The sequence below is a fragment of the Ranitomeya imitator genome, chromosome 4 (genome assembly GCF_032444005.1).
Source record: "Ranitomeya imitator isolate aRanImi1 chromosome 4, aRanImi1.pri, whole genome shotgun sequence".
Lineage (NCBI taxonomy): Eukaryota > Metazoa > Chordata > Amphibia > Anura > Dendrobatidae > Ranitomeya > Ranitomeya imitator.
The window spans coordinates 93,450,208-93,466,084 of NC_091285.1; the positions used below are offsets into that span (position 1 = coordinate 93,450,208).

The window sequence follows — 15,877 nt, forward strand, 5'->3', positions numbered from 1 at the left end:
GCAATTTCTGCTGAGTACACCAATACCTCACATATGGGGGAATACTACTGTTTAGGCACACGGCATGGCGTGGAAGGGAAGGAGTGTCATTTGACTTTTGGAATGCAAAATTTGATGGAATAATTAGCAGATGCCATGTTACGCTTGAAGAGCCCCTGATGTGCCTAAACAATGGAAACCCCCCACAAGTGACACCATTTTGGAAACCTACCATTTTGGGACATTATCTAGATGTGTATTGAGCACCTTGAACCCCCAGGTGCTTCACATAAGTTTATAACGTTAATCCATGAAAAAAAAAAAAATTTCAGCAAAAATCTTTTTCAGCCACAGTGCCTCCATCTGCCTCATTATAGGGATTCTTCAGCCAGAGGTTCTGTCTGAATCACCTATTTCAGAGACTTACTCGGAATCCCCAGTGTAAGCACTCAGTGCAGAGGGCAGGAGGCAGAATGAAAAAAAAAAAAAAAAAAATCAACAGCATGTGAAGAATTGGTTTTATTTTGTATGTCTCTCCTTGTGCGGCATAAGTGATTAGGCGACTTTATTCTTCGGGTCGGTGCGATTACAGCGATACCAGATTTAGATCGGGTTTTTACGTTTGATTGCTGTCACACACTAAAAGACGCTTTTTATTGCTAAAACTAGTTTTTGCATCACCATGTTTTGATATACAGTACAGACCAAAAGTTTGCACACACCTCATTTAAAGATTTTTCTGTATTTTCATGACTATGAATATTGTAAATTCACACTGAAGGCATCAAAACTATCAATCAACACATGTGAAATTATATACTTAACAAAAAAGTGTGAAACAACTGAAAATATGTCTTATATTCTAGGTTCTTCAAAGTAGCCACCTTTTGCTTTGATGACTGCTTTGCACACTCTTGGCATTCTCTTGATGAGCTTCAAGAGGTAGTCGCCGGAAATGGTTTTCACTTCACAGGTGTGCCCTGTCAGGTTTAATAAGTGGGATTTCTTGCCTTATAAATGGGGTTGGGACCATCTGTTGTGTTGAGCAGAAGTCTGGTGGATACACCGCTGATAGACTGTTGGAATTTGTATTAGGGAAAGAAAAAAGCAGCTACGAAAAACAAGTGGCCATCATTACTTTAACCTCTTAAGCCCCAAGGGTGGTTTGCACGTTAATGACCGGGCCAATTTTTACAATTCTGACCACTGTCCCTTTATGAGGTTATAACTCTGGAACGCTTCAACGGATCTTGGCGATTCGGACATTGTTTCCTCATGACATATTGTACTTCATGATAGTGGTAAAATTTCTTAGATATAACGTGTGTTTAATTGTGAAAAAAATGGAAATTTGGCGAAAATTTTGAAAATTTTGCAATTTTCCAACTTTGTATTTTTTATGCCTTTAAACCACAGAGATATGTCACACAAAATAATTAATAAGTAACATTTCCCACATGTTTACTTTACATCAGCACAATTTTGGATCCCATATTTTTTTTGTTAGGAAGTTATAAGGGTTAAAAGTTGGCCAGCAATCTCTCATTTTTGCAACACCAATATTTTTTAGGGACCACATCACATTTGAAGTCATTTTGAGGGGTCTATATGATAGAAAATAACCAAGAGTGACACCATTCTAAAAACAGCACCCCTAAAGGTGCTCAAAACCACATTCAAGAAGTTTATTAACCCTTCAGGTGATTTACAGGAATTTTTGGAATGTTTTAAAAATAAATGAACATTTAACTTTTTTTCACAAAAAAATTTTACTTCAGCTCCAATTTGTTTTGTTTTACCAAGGGTAACAGGAGAAAATGGACCCCAAAAGTTGTTGTACAATTTGTTCCGAGTACGCTGATATCCCATATGTGGGGGTAAACCACTGTTTGGACGCATGGCAGAGCTCGGAAGGGAAGGAGCGCTATTTGACTTTTCAATGCATAATTGACTGGAATTGAGATGGGACGCCATGTTGCGTTTGGAGATTCCCTGATGTGCCTAAATATTGAAACCCCCCACAAGTGACACCATTTTGGAAATAAGCCCCCCTAAGGAACTTATCTAGATGTGTTTTGACAGCTTTGAACCCCTAAGTGTTTCACTACAGTTTATAACGCAGAGCCGTGAAAATAAAAAAATAAAAATTTTTTCACAAAAATTATTTTTTAGCCCCCAGTTTTGTATTTTCCCATGGGTAACAGGAGAAATTGGACCCGAAACGTTGCTAACCAATTTGTATTGAGAACGCCGATACCCCATATGTGGGGGGGAACCACCGTTTGGGCACATGGCAGAGCTCGGAAGGGAAGGAGCGCCATTTGGAATGCAGACTTAGATGGATTGGTCTGCAGGCGTAACGTTGCATTTGCAGAGCCCTTGATGCACCTAAACAGTACAAATCACCCACATGTGACCCCATATTGGAAACTAGACCAAAGGAACTTATCTAGTTGTGTTGAGAGAACTTTGAACCCCCAAGTGTTTCACTACAGTTTATAATGCAGAGTCATAAAATTAAAAATTATTTTTTTCCCCCAAAACCCTGACACACCCCTAACCCTATTCCCAACCGTAAATGTAATCCAAACCCTAACTTTAGCCCCAACCCTAACCCTAACTTTAGCCCCAACCCTAACCCTAACTTTAGCCCCAACCCTAACTTTAGCACCAGCCATAACCCTAACTTTAGCCGCAGCCCTAACCCTATCCCCAACCCTAGCCCTAAGCCTAGCCCTAAGCCCAACCCTAACCATAGCCCTAACCCTAAACCTAACCCTAGCCCTAACCCTAACGAGTAAAATGGAAATAAATACATTTTTTATTTTTTTTGTTTCCCTAACTAAGGGGGTGATGAAGGGGGGTTTGATTTACTTTTATAGCGTTTTTTTAGCAGATTTTTATGATTGGCAGCCATCACACACTAAAGGACGCTTTTTATTGCAAAAAATATTTTTTGCGTTACCACATTTTGAGATCTATAATTTTTCCATATTTTGGTCCACATAGTCATTTGAGGTCTTGTTTTTTGTGGGACGAGTTGATGTTTTTATTGGCACCATTTTTGGGCACGTGACGTTTTTTGATCGCTTTTTATTCCAATTTTTGTGAGGCAGAATGACCAAAAACCAGCAATTCATGAATTTCTTTGGGGTGGGGGGGGGGGGGGTTGGCGTTTATACCGTTCCATGTTTGGTAAAATGGATAAAGCAGTTTTATTCTATGGGTCAGTGCGATTACAGCGTTATTCCACTTTTTGTTCGGCGGTATGATAATAAAGCGCTGTTTTTTGTCTTTTTTTTTACGGTGTTCACTGAAGGGGTTAACTAGTGGGCCAGTGTTATAGGTCGGGTCGTTACGGACGCGGCGATACTAAACGTATACTTTTATTGTTTTATATATATATATATATATATATATATATATATATATATATATATATATATATATATATATATATATATATATATATATATATATATATATATATATATAGATAAAGAAATGTATGGGAACAAATTTTTTTCTCTTCATTTAGGATTTTTTTTATTTATTTTTTTACACATTTAATATTTTTTTTTTACTTTTGTACTTTGTCCCAGGGGGGACATCACTGTATAGTGACAGATCACTGATCTGACACTTTACAGAGCACTGTGTCAGATCAGCGATCTGACGTGCACTGCTCCTGGCTTACCAGCGCCTGCTCTGAGCAGGCACTTGGTAAGCTACCTGCCTACAGGACCCGGAAGTAGCCCCGCGGCTATTTTGGATCTGGGGCCTGCAGGGAGGAGAAGCTTGGCACAAGGTGAGCACATCGCCTTGTACAGATTGTCTCAGGTTAGCCCGCAGGGAGCCCCCTCCCTGTGCGATGCTTCCCTGTACCGCTGGAACATTGCGATCGGCCGCTCTCCCCCCGTCAGCGCAGCCGATCGCATATGATATACTATCCCATCACTGGGAATTAAGTCCCAGGTCACCTGGGATGATAGTACGTCATACGGGATTAAGGGGTTAAGAAATGAAGGTCAGTTAGTCCGAAAAATTGGGAAAACTTTGAAAGTGTCCAAGTGCAGTGGCAAAAACCATCAAGCGCTACCAAGAAACTCGCTCACATGAGGACCGCCCCAGGAAAGGAAGACCAAGAGTCACCTCTGCTTCTGAGGATAAGTTTATCCGAGTCACCAGCCTCAGAAATCGCAGGTTAACAGCAGCTCAGATTAGAGACCAGGTCAATGCCACACAGAGTTCTAGCAGCAGACACATCTCTACAACAACTGTTAAGAGGAGACTTTGTGCAGCAGGCCTTCATGGTAAAACAGCTGCTAGGAAACCACTGCTAAGGACAGGCAACAAGCAGAAGAGACTTGTTTGGGCTAAAGAACACAAGGAATGGACATTAGACCAGTGGAAATCTGTGCTTTGGTCTGAGGAGTCCAAATTTGATATCTTTGGATCCAACCACCGTGTCTTTGTGCGACACAGAAAAGGTGAACGGATGGACTCTACATGCCTGGTTCCCACCGTGAAGCATGAAGGAGGAGGTGTGATGGTGTGGGGGTGCTTTGCTTGTTATACTGTTGGGGATTTATTCAAAATTGAAGGCATACTGAACCAGCATGGCTACCACAGCGTCTTGCAGCGGCATGCTATTCTATCCGGTTTGCGTTTAGTTGGACCATTATTTATTTTTCAACAGGGCAATGACCCCAAACACACCTCCAGGCTGTGTAAGGGCTATTTGACCAAGATGGAGAGTGATGGAGTGCTACGCCATATGACCTGTGCTCTACAGTCACCAGACCTGAACCCAATCATGATGGTTTGGGGTGAGCTGGATTGCAGAGTGAAGACAAAAGGGCCAACAAGTGCTAAGCATCTCTGGGAACTCCTGCAAGATTGTTGGAAGAACATTTCCGGTGACTACCTTTTGAAGCTCATCAAGAGAATGCCAAGAGTGTGCAAAGCAGTCATCAAAGCAAAAGGTGGCTACTTTGAAGAAGTGGTGCTCGGATTAGATATTCATAATGCAGACTGCTGACAGGTTACTGATCCCTCACTGAGCTGCCCCCTAGTTTACATAATGAATACCTGTGCATACTGAAAAAAAAAAAATAAAAGCTTCTGCAGCCATCTGTGGCACCTGCTCGGCAGCATAATCACATGTTTAGTGTCCAGTTAATATCGTTTATTGATGTAATTGAGCAAGAAAAAAAAATCAATTTGAATATGGCGCCTGCACAGTAGCTGCTATAGGTGTGTATAGAGATCCAATAGCTGCTATTGCGCAGGCGGTGCCATATTGCTGGAGAAGGAAAAAAAAATTCCTCCTACAAGATGGTGCCGCCAGCATCTGCGAAATAGCAGCTTTTGGTTCTCTAAACACACTGATAGCAGCTACTCTACAGGCACGGCGGGCACCATTTTCAAATTGATTTTTTTTTTGCACAATAACAACAAGAATAGGTATTAAATGGACACTAAACATGCGATTATGCTGCAGTGCAGGTACCATGGGCGGCACCTGACTGCAGAAGGGTTTTTGCTTCAGTATGTACAGGTATTCATTATGAATACTACAGAGCAGGTCAGGGAGGGATCAGTGACCTGTCAGCAGTCTGCATTATAAATATTGTAACTAATCAGAGCACCACATGAAGACCCCCACAGTCCGCCCCAGGGCACGAGCATATCATTAACTCAAAACTGAAAATAAAGTTAAAATAAAGTTAAAAAAAACAACCACAAGATGGTTTTAATCAACCAAGGTATCATTTTAATTAGTATATAGCTGACCTGACACTGTCTGTAGGTTACTATGCACAATCCTGCTTACAGGTTCCCTATAATGCAATATGTCTGATAGGAGAGGGATATGATTGTTTTTTATATTTGTTTTTTTACAGGAGACTAGGGCTTCGATGGAATGGGCGTTTTTAGCACTGCTCACCGCTGCCGGCTTGTCATCTGACATCATTGGAGCCGCAGCTCTCTGACCGGCAGTAATAATCTTACCATCGATAAGAGCCAGTGTTTGTGCACTGTCATGCGGATGACAGTGTGGCAAACAATGGATGTTCGGCCCCCCTCATTCATCTGAATGGGGTGCGGGTTCAGGTACCGTTCTAGGTAGCCAAACCAAACTTTATTTATTTTTTTTCTTTTATGTGTTTGGCAGAACCCGAACATCCTGGGGTTCGCCCTTCACTATCAAAGAAGCCTCCCATGAATATTTTTTTCATTAAATGTGTGTACATATGTATGGTGTGAGTTTGAGTGTATTGAAATAATCTCCTGTGTGCAGCGCCGTCACTTTCTATTTCTCATTGACATCACCTCTCTGCAGACTCTCCGGGTCACTGTGCACTGCATGCTCTGGCCAAGGCTTTACCACTCAAGTCTATGGAACATCAGAACAAGGCTCTATAGGTTTTCATTGTAAAAGAGGCTTCCAGTGAGACGGCCAGACTGTAGTTAAGTGACATCCTTCAGTAGAAAAGAACGGCGCTCAACACTGGAGAGAGTAGCAGCATGCGAGTATATTAATACTCTAACATTACATGCACATATATACACATTTAATGAAAAAAGTAATAATGGGAGGCTTCTTCAAACATGTGTAAATATTAGTTGTTTATTCTAGGACACCTAACCTGTTATTTCTCATTTTTTCTTTTGGTCAACTAGACTTTGACTGTTTTCACTTTTCAGCATCTGAAACTAAAATCATTACTTTTTGTGTAACGTTTGATTAGTAGTAAGTACTTACATCCGTTCTAATTGCTTTAGGTCTTGAAATGCTCCTCTCTCAATGATGCTGATTTGGTTTTCCTCCAAGTGCCTGCAAAACAAAGCATTTCAGTCATGAAAAAAATTAAATTGCTTCTAATTACCGTATATTTAACAACCAAATACAAACTGCACATGAAAAACACTGGAAACATTTTTCCAGGTAAATATTTCAAGTTTAACTTCAAGTGAACTTTCAATAGCAAGTCTGTCGATTTCTAGCTACGTCCTCCACTTTCCTCCTCGCTTTCCATTGAGTTTCATGAGCAACAACTGTTATCTCCTATCTCAGTATTCGAAAAGTCCCAATTCACAAATGACAGATTTTACAGATGAATTGATAGTAAATGATCAGTCCAGGAGGAGAATGAAGCAGCGTTCTCTGATAAGATACATGACATTTCTTACTTCACTGGCACCTTGGTGACTCTCCAAACTATACACCTGAATCCTGAGCTGGTCAACAGTAGTAAGCTTAGGTTCATTTCACGTCATATTTATTTGTTATGGCCCAAGGATAACTGAATAATATCTAGGCGTATACTTTGATGTACATACTTTATCTGTTGTGCAGAATAGTGAAAACAGTTTTTAGGTGGGACTAAGAAGAACTCCTAAGGTAATAATCTTACCACCGATCAACCTTAGAGTCGGGGAGGTGATGTTTTTGTAACATTACGATATAGGATTTTTGTAACATTATGATATAGGCTACATCTTTGGGAGGAACATTTGATTAACTGACAAGGAACTGTCAAACCCCAGTGAATATGGCTTACTAAGGTCGACATGGTCTAAATTTTATATTATGCAAGTCTTGATTGATGGCACTTACTCACCCAGAGCAAGCACTGCCTGAACGCAGTCTGCATCCCAGCAAGTTAATGGAATTACGTCAGGAGCTACTCATTTATTAAACTTCCAGGTATATCAGTGAAGGTAGCAGTGACCGTAGACAGGATCCACACATTTGATTGCAACCAGACTAACAGTTTATGCACATTTTTGGGTTCCTGCAATGTTAGTGTGCTCGTTAAGGCATATGGATTCAGTAAGGAAGTGCGGTCAATCAAGATCAAGGGGAGTACTAAAAATGAAAATTGAGGGTGTGATGTTGCACTGATCCTTGGCCATGCTTGGCCAAGAGTATCCTGAAGCCCCCTCATTTGCATATGGATAAGAAGTCCATTTCTCAGCCACTAATACAATGACCAGTAAAGTGCTGGTATTATTTTTATAGGGGTGTGGGGGTGACAGACTCCTTATACAGCCAACTTTTCATTTGATTTAGACTTCCCTTTGTGAAAACAGACAATTGATACCAAACTCACTCATAGCAGTTTCTAGGATTTGAAAAATACGACTTTTGCATAAAAAGCAGGAAAAAATTATTACAGTACTGTGAGTCCTGCTTACCAAGCCCACATAAGCCGATTTTGTGTATACACAAAATATATTCAAATCACTGAATTAGGGAGAGTTTATCAGAACAACCAGTGTGGTCAACATTTACTACTAATCCTACTAATAATCAGCTTGTCAAATAGTATCACAGGTTGTCTCTAACCAATCTTTAAAGGGAATCTGTCACCAGGTTTTTGTCAAAGATGTGTCACTTAGAGCTGCGGCACCCAGTAAACTGCCACAATCAGAGTTCTTAGATCTAGAAATGCAGCAGAGCTGAAAAAGCTGCAACCAAACATACCAGGTTCTGCATATACATAGTCTATAGACAGTGTGCTGCTTATTACAGGAGGGGGCGGAATTGGACTAGCATGCATGCACTGCTGTAGTGTGATCACCAAATAATAAAACCTTCATTGGAAGTAAACCAACAACAGCACACAGCCTGACATGTGATACATTGTTAAAATCTCTATTTCAACCCCTACCTCAAGCTGTCACCGAATACATAGCAAAAACCTGCTGACAATTTCCTTTAAAGTAAGAAAGTATCAAAAACATTTGTTGTTACATTTTATGGAAATCACCATCTCAAAGAAGTGCAGGATGTTTTCAGTTCATATTCTTGTTTATTATTTTGCAACTTACAGTACTCGAAGATTTTTAAGACCAGCGAAATCTGTCTTCGCAATCCTTGTAATGTTATTTTTATCCAAGTCTCTAAAAAAAAAGGAAAAAAACAGCAATAATTATTATAAATATAAAATAAAACCTATATTCTGCAGTTAACTGTAGAAACATCTTTATGAAATAAAATGAAAATCAATTTTTATTAAGATAGTTATTCAGTTGTTCCAGCCACTGATGGTGGATTCATATTACATGTAAATAGTAATTTTCATGTTGGGCATTAAATACAAAAATACTTAATTCAGATTTTACCGTAAACAAATAATAGCTGAAATCACTGTATTGTCACCATCTGTAACTATAAACTTTTATAAACTGATATCGGCTACACCTAAAATAAGCTTCAAACTAAAATATTTTGATAATACAATTCTTAGCCACTCAACAATTTGGAGCAACGCAAACTGAAGTGAATCAGGAGTGACTTTTCGAAGATCAAAATGCATCGCAATTGCAGTCAACGGTAATGTATTCTATGGAAACTTCCAGTACTTACTGCCCAACATAAACCCCAACTTTACTTACAATAGATATTAAAAATGACTTAAGTAGAAAGAATTCCGCACGGAATTCATTCTAAGTTCAAAATTTCTTTAAAAGTGAGGCGCTACATATTTAGTTGGATGTTTTGGCCCAGTAATAACAGACGTTCCTGAGACACAGATTGCCTGGAATGGTGGTATTAAATATTAAGAGCAGGCAACGCACAATGTGTAACCTCAGTCACATCGTGTGTCAACATTTTAGCTAAGGAGCTGTGCAAGACTTGAAACTGAAAAGAATACTTAGGCTATTTGCACACATTGCAGATTTGACTGTGGAATTTTCTGTGCAGATTCTGCATTTCTTGGCAGAAAACGCAGGTCAGAATCTGCACCTTTTTTGGTATGTGCACACGTTGCTGATTTTTGTGCAGATTTCTTCCTTTTTTACCCCTGCAGATTTCTATTATGGAATGGATGCAGAAATGCAGCAGTTCTGCACAAAGAATTGACATGGTCCTTTTTTGGCTATGTGCACACGTTGCGGATTAGGCTTAGGAATTTCTGGTGCGGATTCTGCCTCTCCTGGCAGAAAACGCACCTGCGGATTTGTCGTGTTTTTTGTGCAGTTCCGCAGCGTTTGTGCGTTTTTGCTGCGGTTTTCTATAATGGAATGGGTACAAAAACGCTGCAGATTCACAAAAAAGTAGTGACATGCTACTTCTCTTAAACCACAGCGTTTCCGCAGCGGATTTTCCGCAAAGTGTGCACAGCATTTTTTTTCTCATTGATTTACATTGTACTGTAAATCAATTACAGATCTGCAGCGTTTCTGCACCTCAAACAACGCTGCGGATCTGCAGAGAATCTGCAACGTGTGCACATACTCTTTGAGGGTATGTGCACACGATGCAGATTTTTCCGCGGATTTTTCCGCCACGGATTTGGAAAATCCGCAGTGCAAAACCGCTGCGGTTTTCACTGCGGATTTGTGTGCAGTTTCTTCTGCGGATTCCTCTGCGGGTTTTCAATTGCACTTTCCTATTGGTGCAAGTTGAAATCCGCTGCGGAATCCGCAGAAAGAAGTGACATGCTCCTTTTTTTCCGCAGAGAATCGGCGCGGATTTTTCTGCATCATGTGCACTGCGGATTTTGTTTTCCATAGGGTTACATTGTACTGTACACCGCATGGAAAACTGCTGCGGATCCGCAGCGGTCAAATCCGCAGCAAAATCCGCATCGTGTGCACAAAGCCTGAATCTGCTGTGTTTTCCGTGCAGATTTTTCTGCACCATTAGCACAGCCTTTTTTTTGCCATTGATTTACATTGTACTGTAACTCACTTGCAGATCTGCAGCGTTTCTGCGCGGAAAAAAAAGCTGCAGATCTGCAGGAAATCTGCAACGTGTGCACATACCCTCAGTGCTGTGGTTTTGGTAAAATGTCTGGGAATTGCAACCATTTTTCTATAAAGCCTCCTCATGTTAGGGGTTCATAAGTAACTGGATAAACTACCTTTACCACAAATAAAGTGTTAATTTTTAACATTTTGTAGAGAATCCTTTGCAGGCAATGACTCCCTGAAGTCTTAAAGCCATGGATATTGCCAAGTGCTGGGCTTCCTCCTTTGTGATTCTTTGCCAGACCTTTACTGCAGCTGACTTCAGTTGTTGCTCGTTTGTGAGTCTTTCTGATGTAAGTTTTGTCTTAAGCATGTGAAATGCTGCTCCATGGAGTTGAGATCTGATGATTAAGTTGGCCATTGCAGAATATTCCACTTTATTTTCTTGAGAAACTCCTGGGTTACTTTCACAGTATGTTTTGGGTCACTGATCCATGCCTTCTCCATACTTTCTTCCTCATGTAATTCTAGTACATTTTGGTCTCAGTTTCATCTATCTAAAAAATACTTTTCCGGAACTGGGCTGGCTTCCCTTGATGTTTTTGTTGAGAAACTCTAATTTGGCCTATTTTTAAGGCTGATGAATGGTTGAACATTAGGCTGCAAAAATAGAAATCCATCAGCGAGATTGCAGAAATGTTAGGGATCTCCAAAACATCAGTTTGCTACAATGATAAAAAAAAGAAGCACACTGGTGATTTTGGCAAATCAAAGGTCTGGATGACCACGAAAGACAGCAGTGGTAGATGATCGCAGAATCCTTCCCATGGCGACGAAAAACCCCTTCACAACATCCACCCAAGTGAAGAACATTCTCCAGTAAGTAGGTGTATAAGTATCTAAGTCTATCACAGAGAATATTTAATGAGAGCAAACGCAAAGTGTTCACCACAAGGTGCAAGCCATTAAGCAGCCTTAATCCATTACTTGCCAAATGAAAATTTTTACAAGTACGGGTTTTTCAGAAAAGGGCGTCCCAATATTTAATTAAAAATGACAATGACATGATTTCCTATTTTTAAAACATTCATTTTATAAACACAACACAAAAAATTGGACCTAATTAAAAAAATTATAAAATCTTAGTTGCTAGAAGCTAAAGATTAGGCGTCCCAAAAAAAGGACATTGGTAGATAATGGGTTAAAAACAGAAAGTAATAGACTTTGCCAAAAAACATCTAAAGAAGCCAGCTCAGTTCTAGAAAAGCTTTCTTTAACCAGACGAAACCAAAATTAACCTGTACCAGAATGTTTGGAGGAAGAAATTCTGGAGAAGGTTTGGAACAGCTCATGGTCAAAACACCACATCTTATGTAAAATACGGTGGAGGCAGTGTGTTGGCAAGGGCACGGATGGATTCGTAAGCGTACAAGGCGATCCTTTCTGCTCAGATTCAACCAAATGCAGCAAGGTTGGACTTCACTTCTCAGTACAGATGGATAGTGACCAAAACATACTGCAAAAGCAACCCAGGAGTTTCTTAAGGCAAACAAGGGGAATATTCTGCAATAGAGAGTCAATCATCAGTTATCATCCCCATTAAGCAGCATTTCACATGATTAAGACAAAACATAAGGCTTTATGCATCATGGCAATGCATCACAAAGGAGGAAACCCAGCATTTGGTGACATCCATGGTATACAGACTTAAGGCAGTCATTGCCTGCCAAGAATTCTCTTCAAAGCAGTAAAAATGATCATTTTATGTATGGTAAGTAATTTGTCTAATTACTTTTGAGCTCTTGAAATGAAGAGGAGAAAAATGGTTACAATTCTTAAATGTTTCACAGGATATTTTTTTCTCAATCCCTTTAATTAAACCCAAAAGTCTACACTACAATCTCATCCGAGTTGTTTACCGGTAATTTGAAATAAAAAATAGTGGCATGCCAAGCCAAAACATTTCTGGACCTAACTATGCGTCCCCCTATGTTTCCCCCACATTATATATGGGAACCACATACGGTAACTGTAAGGTTTCTATATAGGAATATAGCTACCACTGTGCGGATGGGGAGATCACTAAAAGAGAAGCTCTGCCTGCTGGGGGTGAATGAACTGCTAGGTGCCTGCAGGGAGAGGCTACACCAGCTCATGTCCAGCATGTCTACATATACTTCTTTCATCTACTTTTATAGAATACGAGAAAACATAGGATTTGCCGACTCCCAGCTCAGCGGCCACACGCCATCTACCTGCGGTCCTGCCATCTTCATTTAGAAACATACAGCCTCCTGGGATTTGAGGTACACAATACAAGCGGACCAGTCGGTGAGCACTACTAACCTATTACTATTTATAAGATTCTCTACATACTCACTGTCCATCTCCACTTCTTAAAATCTCTATTACAGCCTAAAACCCAGCACACCCGCATCTATAGCAGCACGTGAAAGCCCGCATACTACATCGGCAACTGAATCAGTAGTAAGTACACGAATTATAGGTTTTCGCCTTGATATATGGATAATCTAGATTGATCACTATCTTGTCCATAAACAGGCGAACATACATCTTCCACATCAGGATCCTGATTGGGGCAATATACACAGAAAAGGATCCAATATTTACACTTCTCAGTATCCATCAAAAAGGATCACCATCCTATCACATCATCTATTTGTGACTAAATTAAGTCCAATCTGATAAGCACCATCATATCGCTCCAGGAGTATCGCTGAGAAGCCACACCACATTTTACCAACATCCCCTCTTTTTTCCTTTTCTTTCTAATAGGAGCATCACTTCCTCTCAAAAACACTTGGACTCCAATCTGGATTTATGCTACACTTCCAATAAGTCTTTTCTTTTCTCTTTTTTATAACCCCTGATAGCATCACAGAATCAACTAGATCCACTTTACTATATCATCTGCATATAGTAGAGCGCGGTGTTTAACATTGTTTATATGTACTTTTATAGAATAATCTGTGGTAGAACAGTCCTCAGTAAACTGTTTGATATGGAGGTTACTAGAGTCCTGTTCATTTGTGAAAAAAGTTAGCAATACAATACCTTTGTTCTTGGTTGAACAAGCAATATGCCTGCCAGTCAGAGGTCTCAAAAAGCGATCACCCAACTTATCCAGGCACAAGAGCAACAAATCATAGTATTTATTCAATAATGTATCATCTATAACAAGTAGGTCTGGCCTTAGCAATATAAAGAAGACATAGCCACTAGTGATGAGCGAGTGTGCTCCTTACTCGAGTTTTCCGAGCATACTCGAGTCTCAACCAAGTATTGCCGATGCTCAGATCCCTGAAATACAGCCAATAAACATGGCTACAGTTTAACTGTGTATGGTAGATAATCCCTGCATTTTTCTTTAAGCTGCAACATGCAGGGATTAGATCTGATCATCGCCTCCGAGCACCGGCAATACTTGGTTGAGACTCAAGCATGCTGGGAAAACTCGAGTAACGAGCACACTTAATTATCACTAATAGCCACATGAAAATGTGTAACAACTAGAGGACAACTCCCGGACACCTAATAATTAGGAACTTGTTGGAAAAACTGATTTGTAGCCTAGAAAATTAGATGTGTGAATGAGAACAGTAAAGCCGCCGTTCTGTCGTGATAAAGAGGTCACTCGCAGCACTTTACACTGAGACTCGCCTACTGTCCCTGCCTTTCTGATCACTGCTAGATTAGAAGAATTTCAATCTCAATTTTATTGGAAGAGTACTGATGAAATTGCTAAAACAAATATCCAAAAAATGGCGTTCTACAAATATTTACTTTTACTAAAATGTCCTTAAACAGCAGTTTCCATATAGCAACTAGAATGAAGGTGCACATTTGACAGATTTTTGATACAATGTTAATGTACTAGGAGTCATATTAATGTTTAATATGTCTGGCCACGTTAACACAAACACCAAACTAATTGTTCGGCAAGGAGATGTCACAGAGACAAGTAAAGGTTTGTTTCAATCTAAATGTCTGTCTTCTGTATAAGAAGCCAATTACAGCATTACATAGAGGAAATTAAATTTGACTGCTATGAATGAACGTCACGATGAATCATAAGAAGGCAGAAGGGAACAAGGATTTAAATGGAGAAATTCACGTAGGACATTCGGAGACCAGGTAGGATTAAGCTTTCAAGATGCAAATATGTCACGGTAATTTCTAGCAACCTGACATGCTTGCTTTCTGCATAATGGAAAGAAGCCCAACATGATATGAAACTGGTCAGATTACTCCGATGTCCTGGATAGATAAAACATTTGTGGATGTGCCTGGAGTATCATATTATCTCCTCCTCCCATTGTCATCCAAAACTCACTTATAGTTATATGCCTGTCAAAGACACTTTGTCCTCTTTCTAGCTGAGCAGTCCCCAGTGGCCCAACAATGATGACATAGGACACTGTTTGGAGAACGGACAATGACTCCGATTTATTTCTTAACGCTGGGCTATATATATGTCACATGAGACCCCGTGCAACAACTAAATGGACCGACCACTTTATTTGATTTAACAGATGTGTTGGTGACATATTAGTACATAAACATTACAGGTTCTACTGCAACTGTCCATGCAGCATTTTGGCAAAAATGGCTGTGGGTGAAGGAGTATGTAACAAGACCTGTCCATCACCCTCCTCCAAATATAAAACACTTCAAATGTGGTTTCTCCATGGTAGGAGGCAACTTACAGATCTAGTCATATATTCCTCCATCTTCAGCCAATTTGTGGAGGGGAGAACTGTGGTTAGTGACAAGGGCTGCACTAAACCAAAGCTGTAATACGTATATATGTATATTTAAACCAAGTAGAGGTGCTCAGCACACATATGTGCACCTTCCTAGCTACTTGTTTGCCATACTTTACCACTCCCTTGTCTGGTTCTATAAAACCAAAGGTGCCAATCAAAGGAGAAAGGAGGAGACTGAGGAAAACTAAGTAGGTGGGAAGGTGTAAAGAAATGTTTGGCTTCGCCATGATGCACCAAGCCCCTGTACTTGGCATTCAACAGTCAATCTATTATGCTGACAAACTCTTTAAGAAATTACTTTTGGACATAATATGGGTAATTGAACCAAAGCATAATGCCCAACAACTCCATGATGACTTAATTGGGCATCACAGTGGTCGGTATCCTGCTCAAAAATTGCTTTA

General features: G+C 40.0%; 1 protein-coding gene across 2 annotated transcripts in view; it reads right to left on the reverse strand.

The window, feature by feature from the left end:
- The window catches only part of SLIT3 (slit guidance ligand 3), a 1,020,157-nt gene that overhangs the window by 903,350 nt on the left and 100,930 nt on the right, over positions 1-15,877 (reverse strand). For both annotated transcript variants that reach the window (XM_069763866.1, XM_069763867.1), the window contains exons 2-3: positions 8,821-8,892; positions 6,749-6,820 (exon numbers count right to left, since the gene is read on the reverse strand). In XM_069763866.1, the coding sequence (XP_069619967.1) occupies positions 6,749-6,820; positions 8,821-8,892 (144 nt within the window). The remainder of the gene's footprint in view (positions 1-6,748; positions 6,821-8,820; positions 8,893-15,877) is intronic.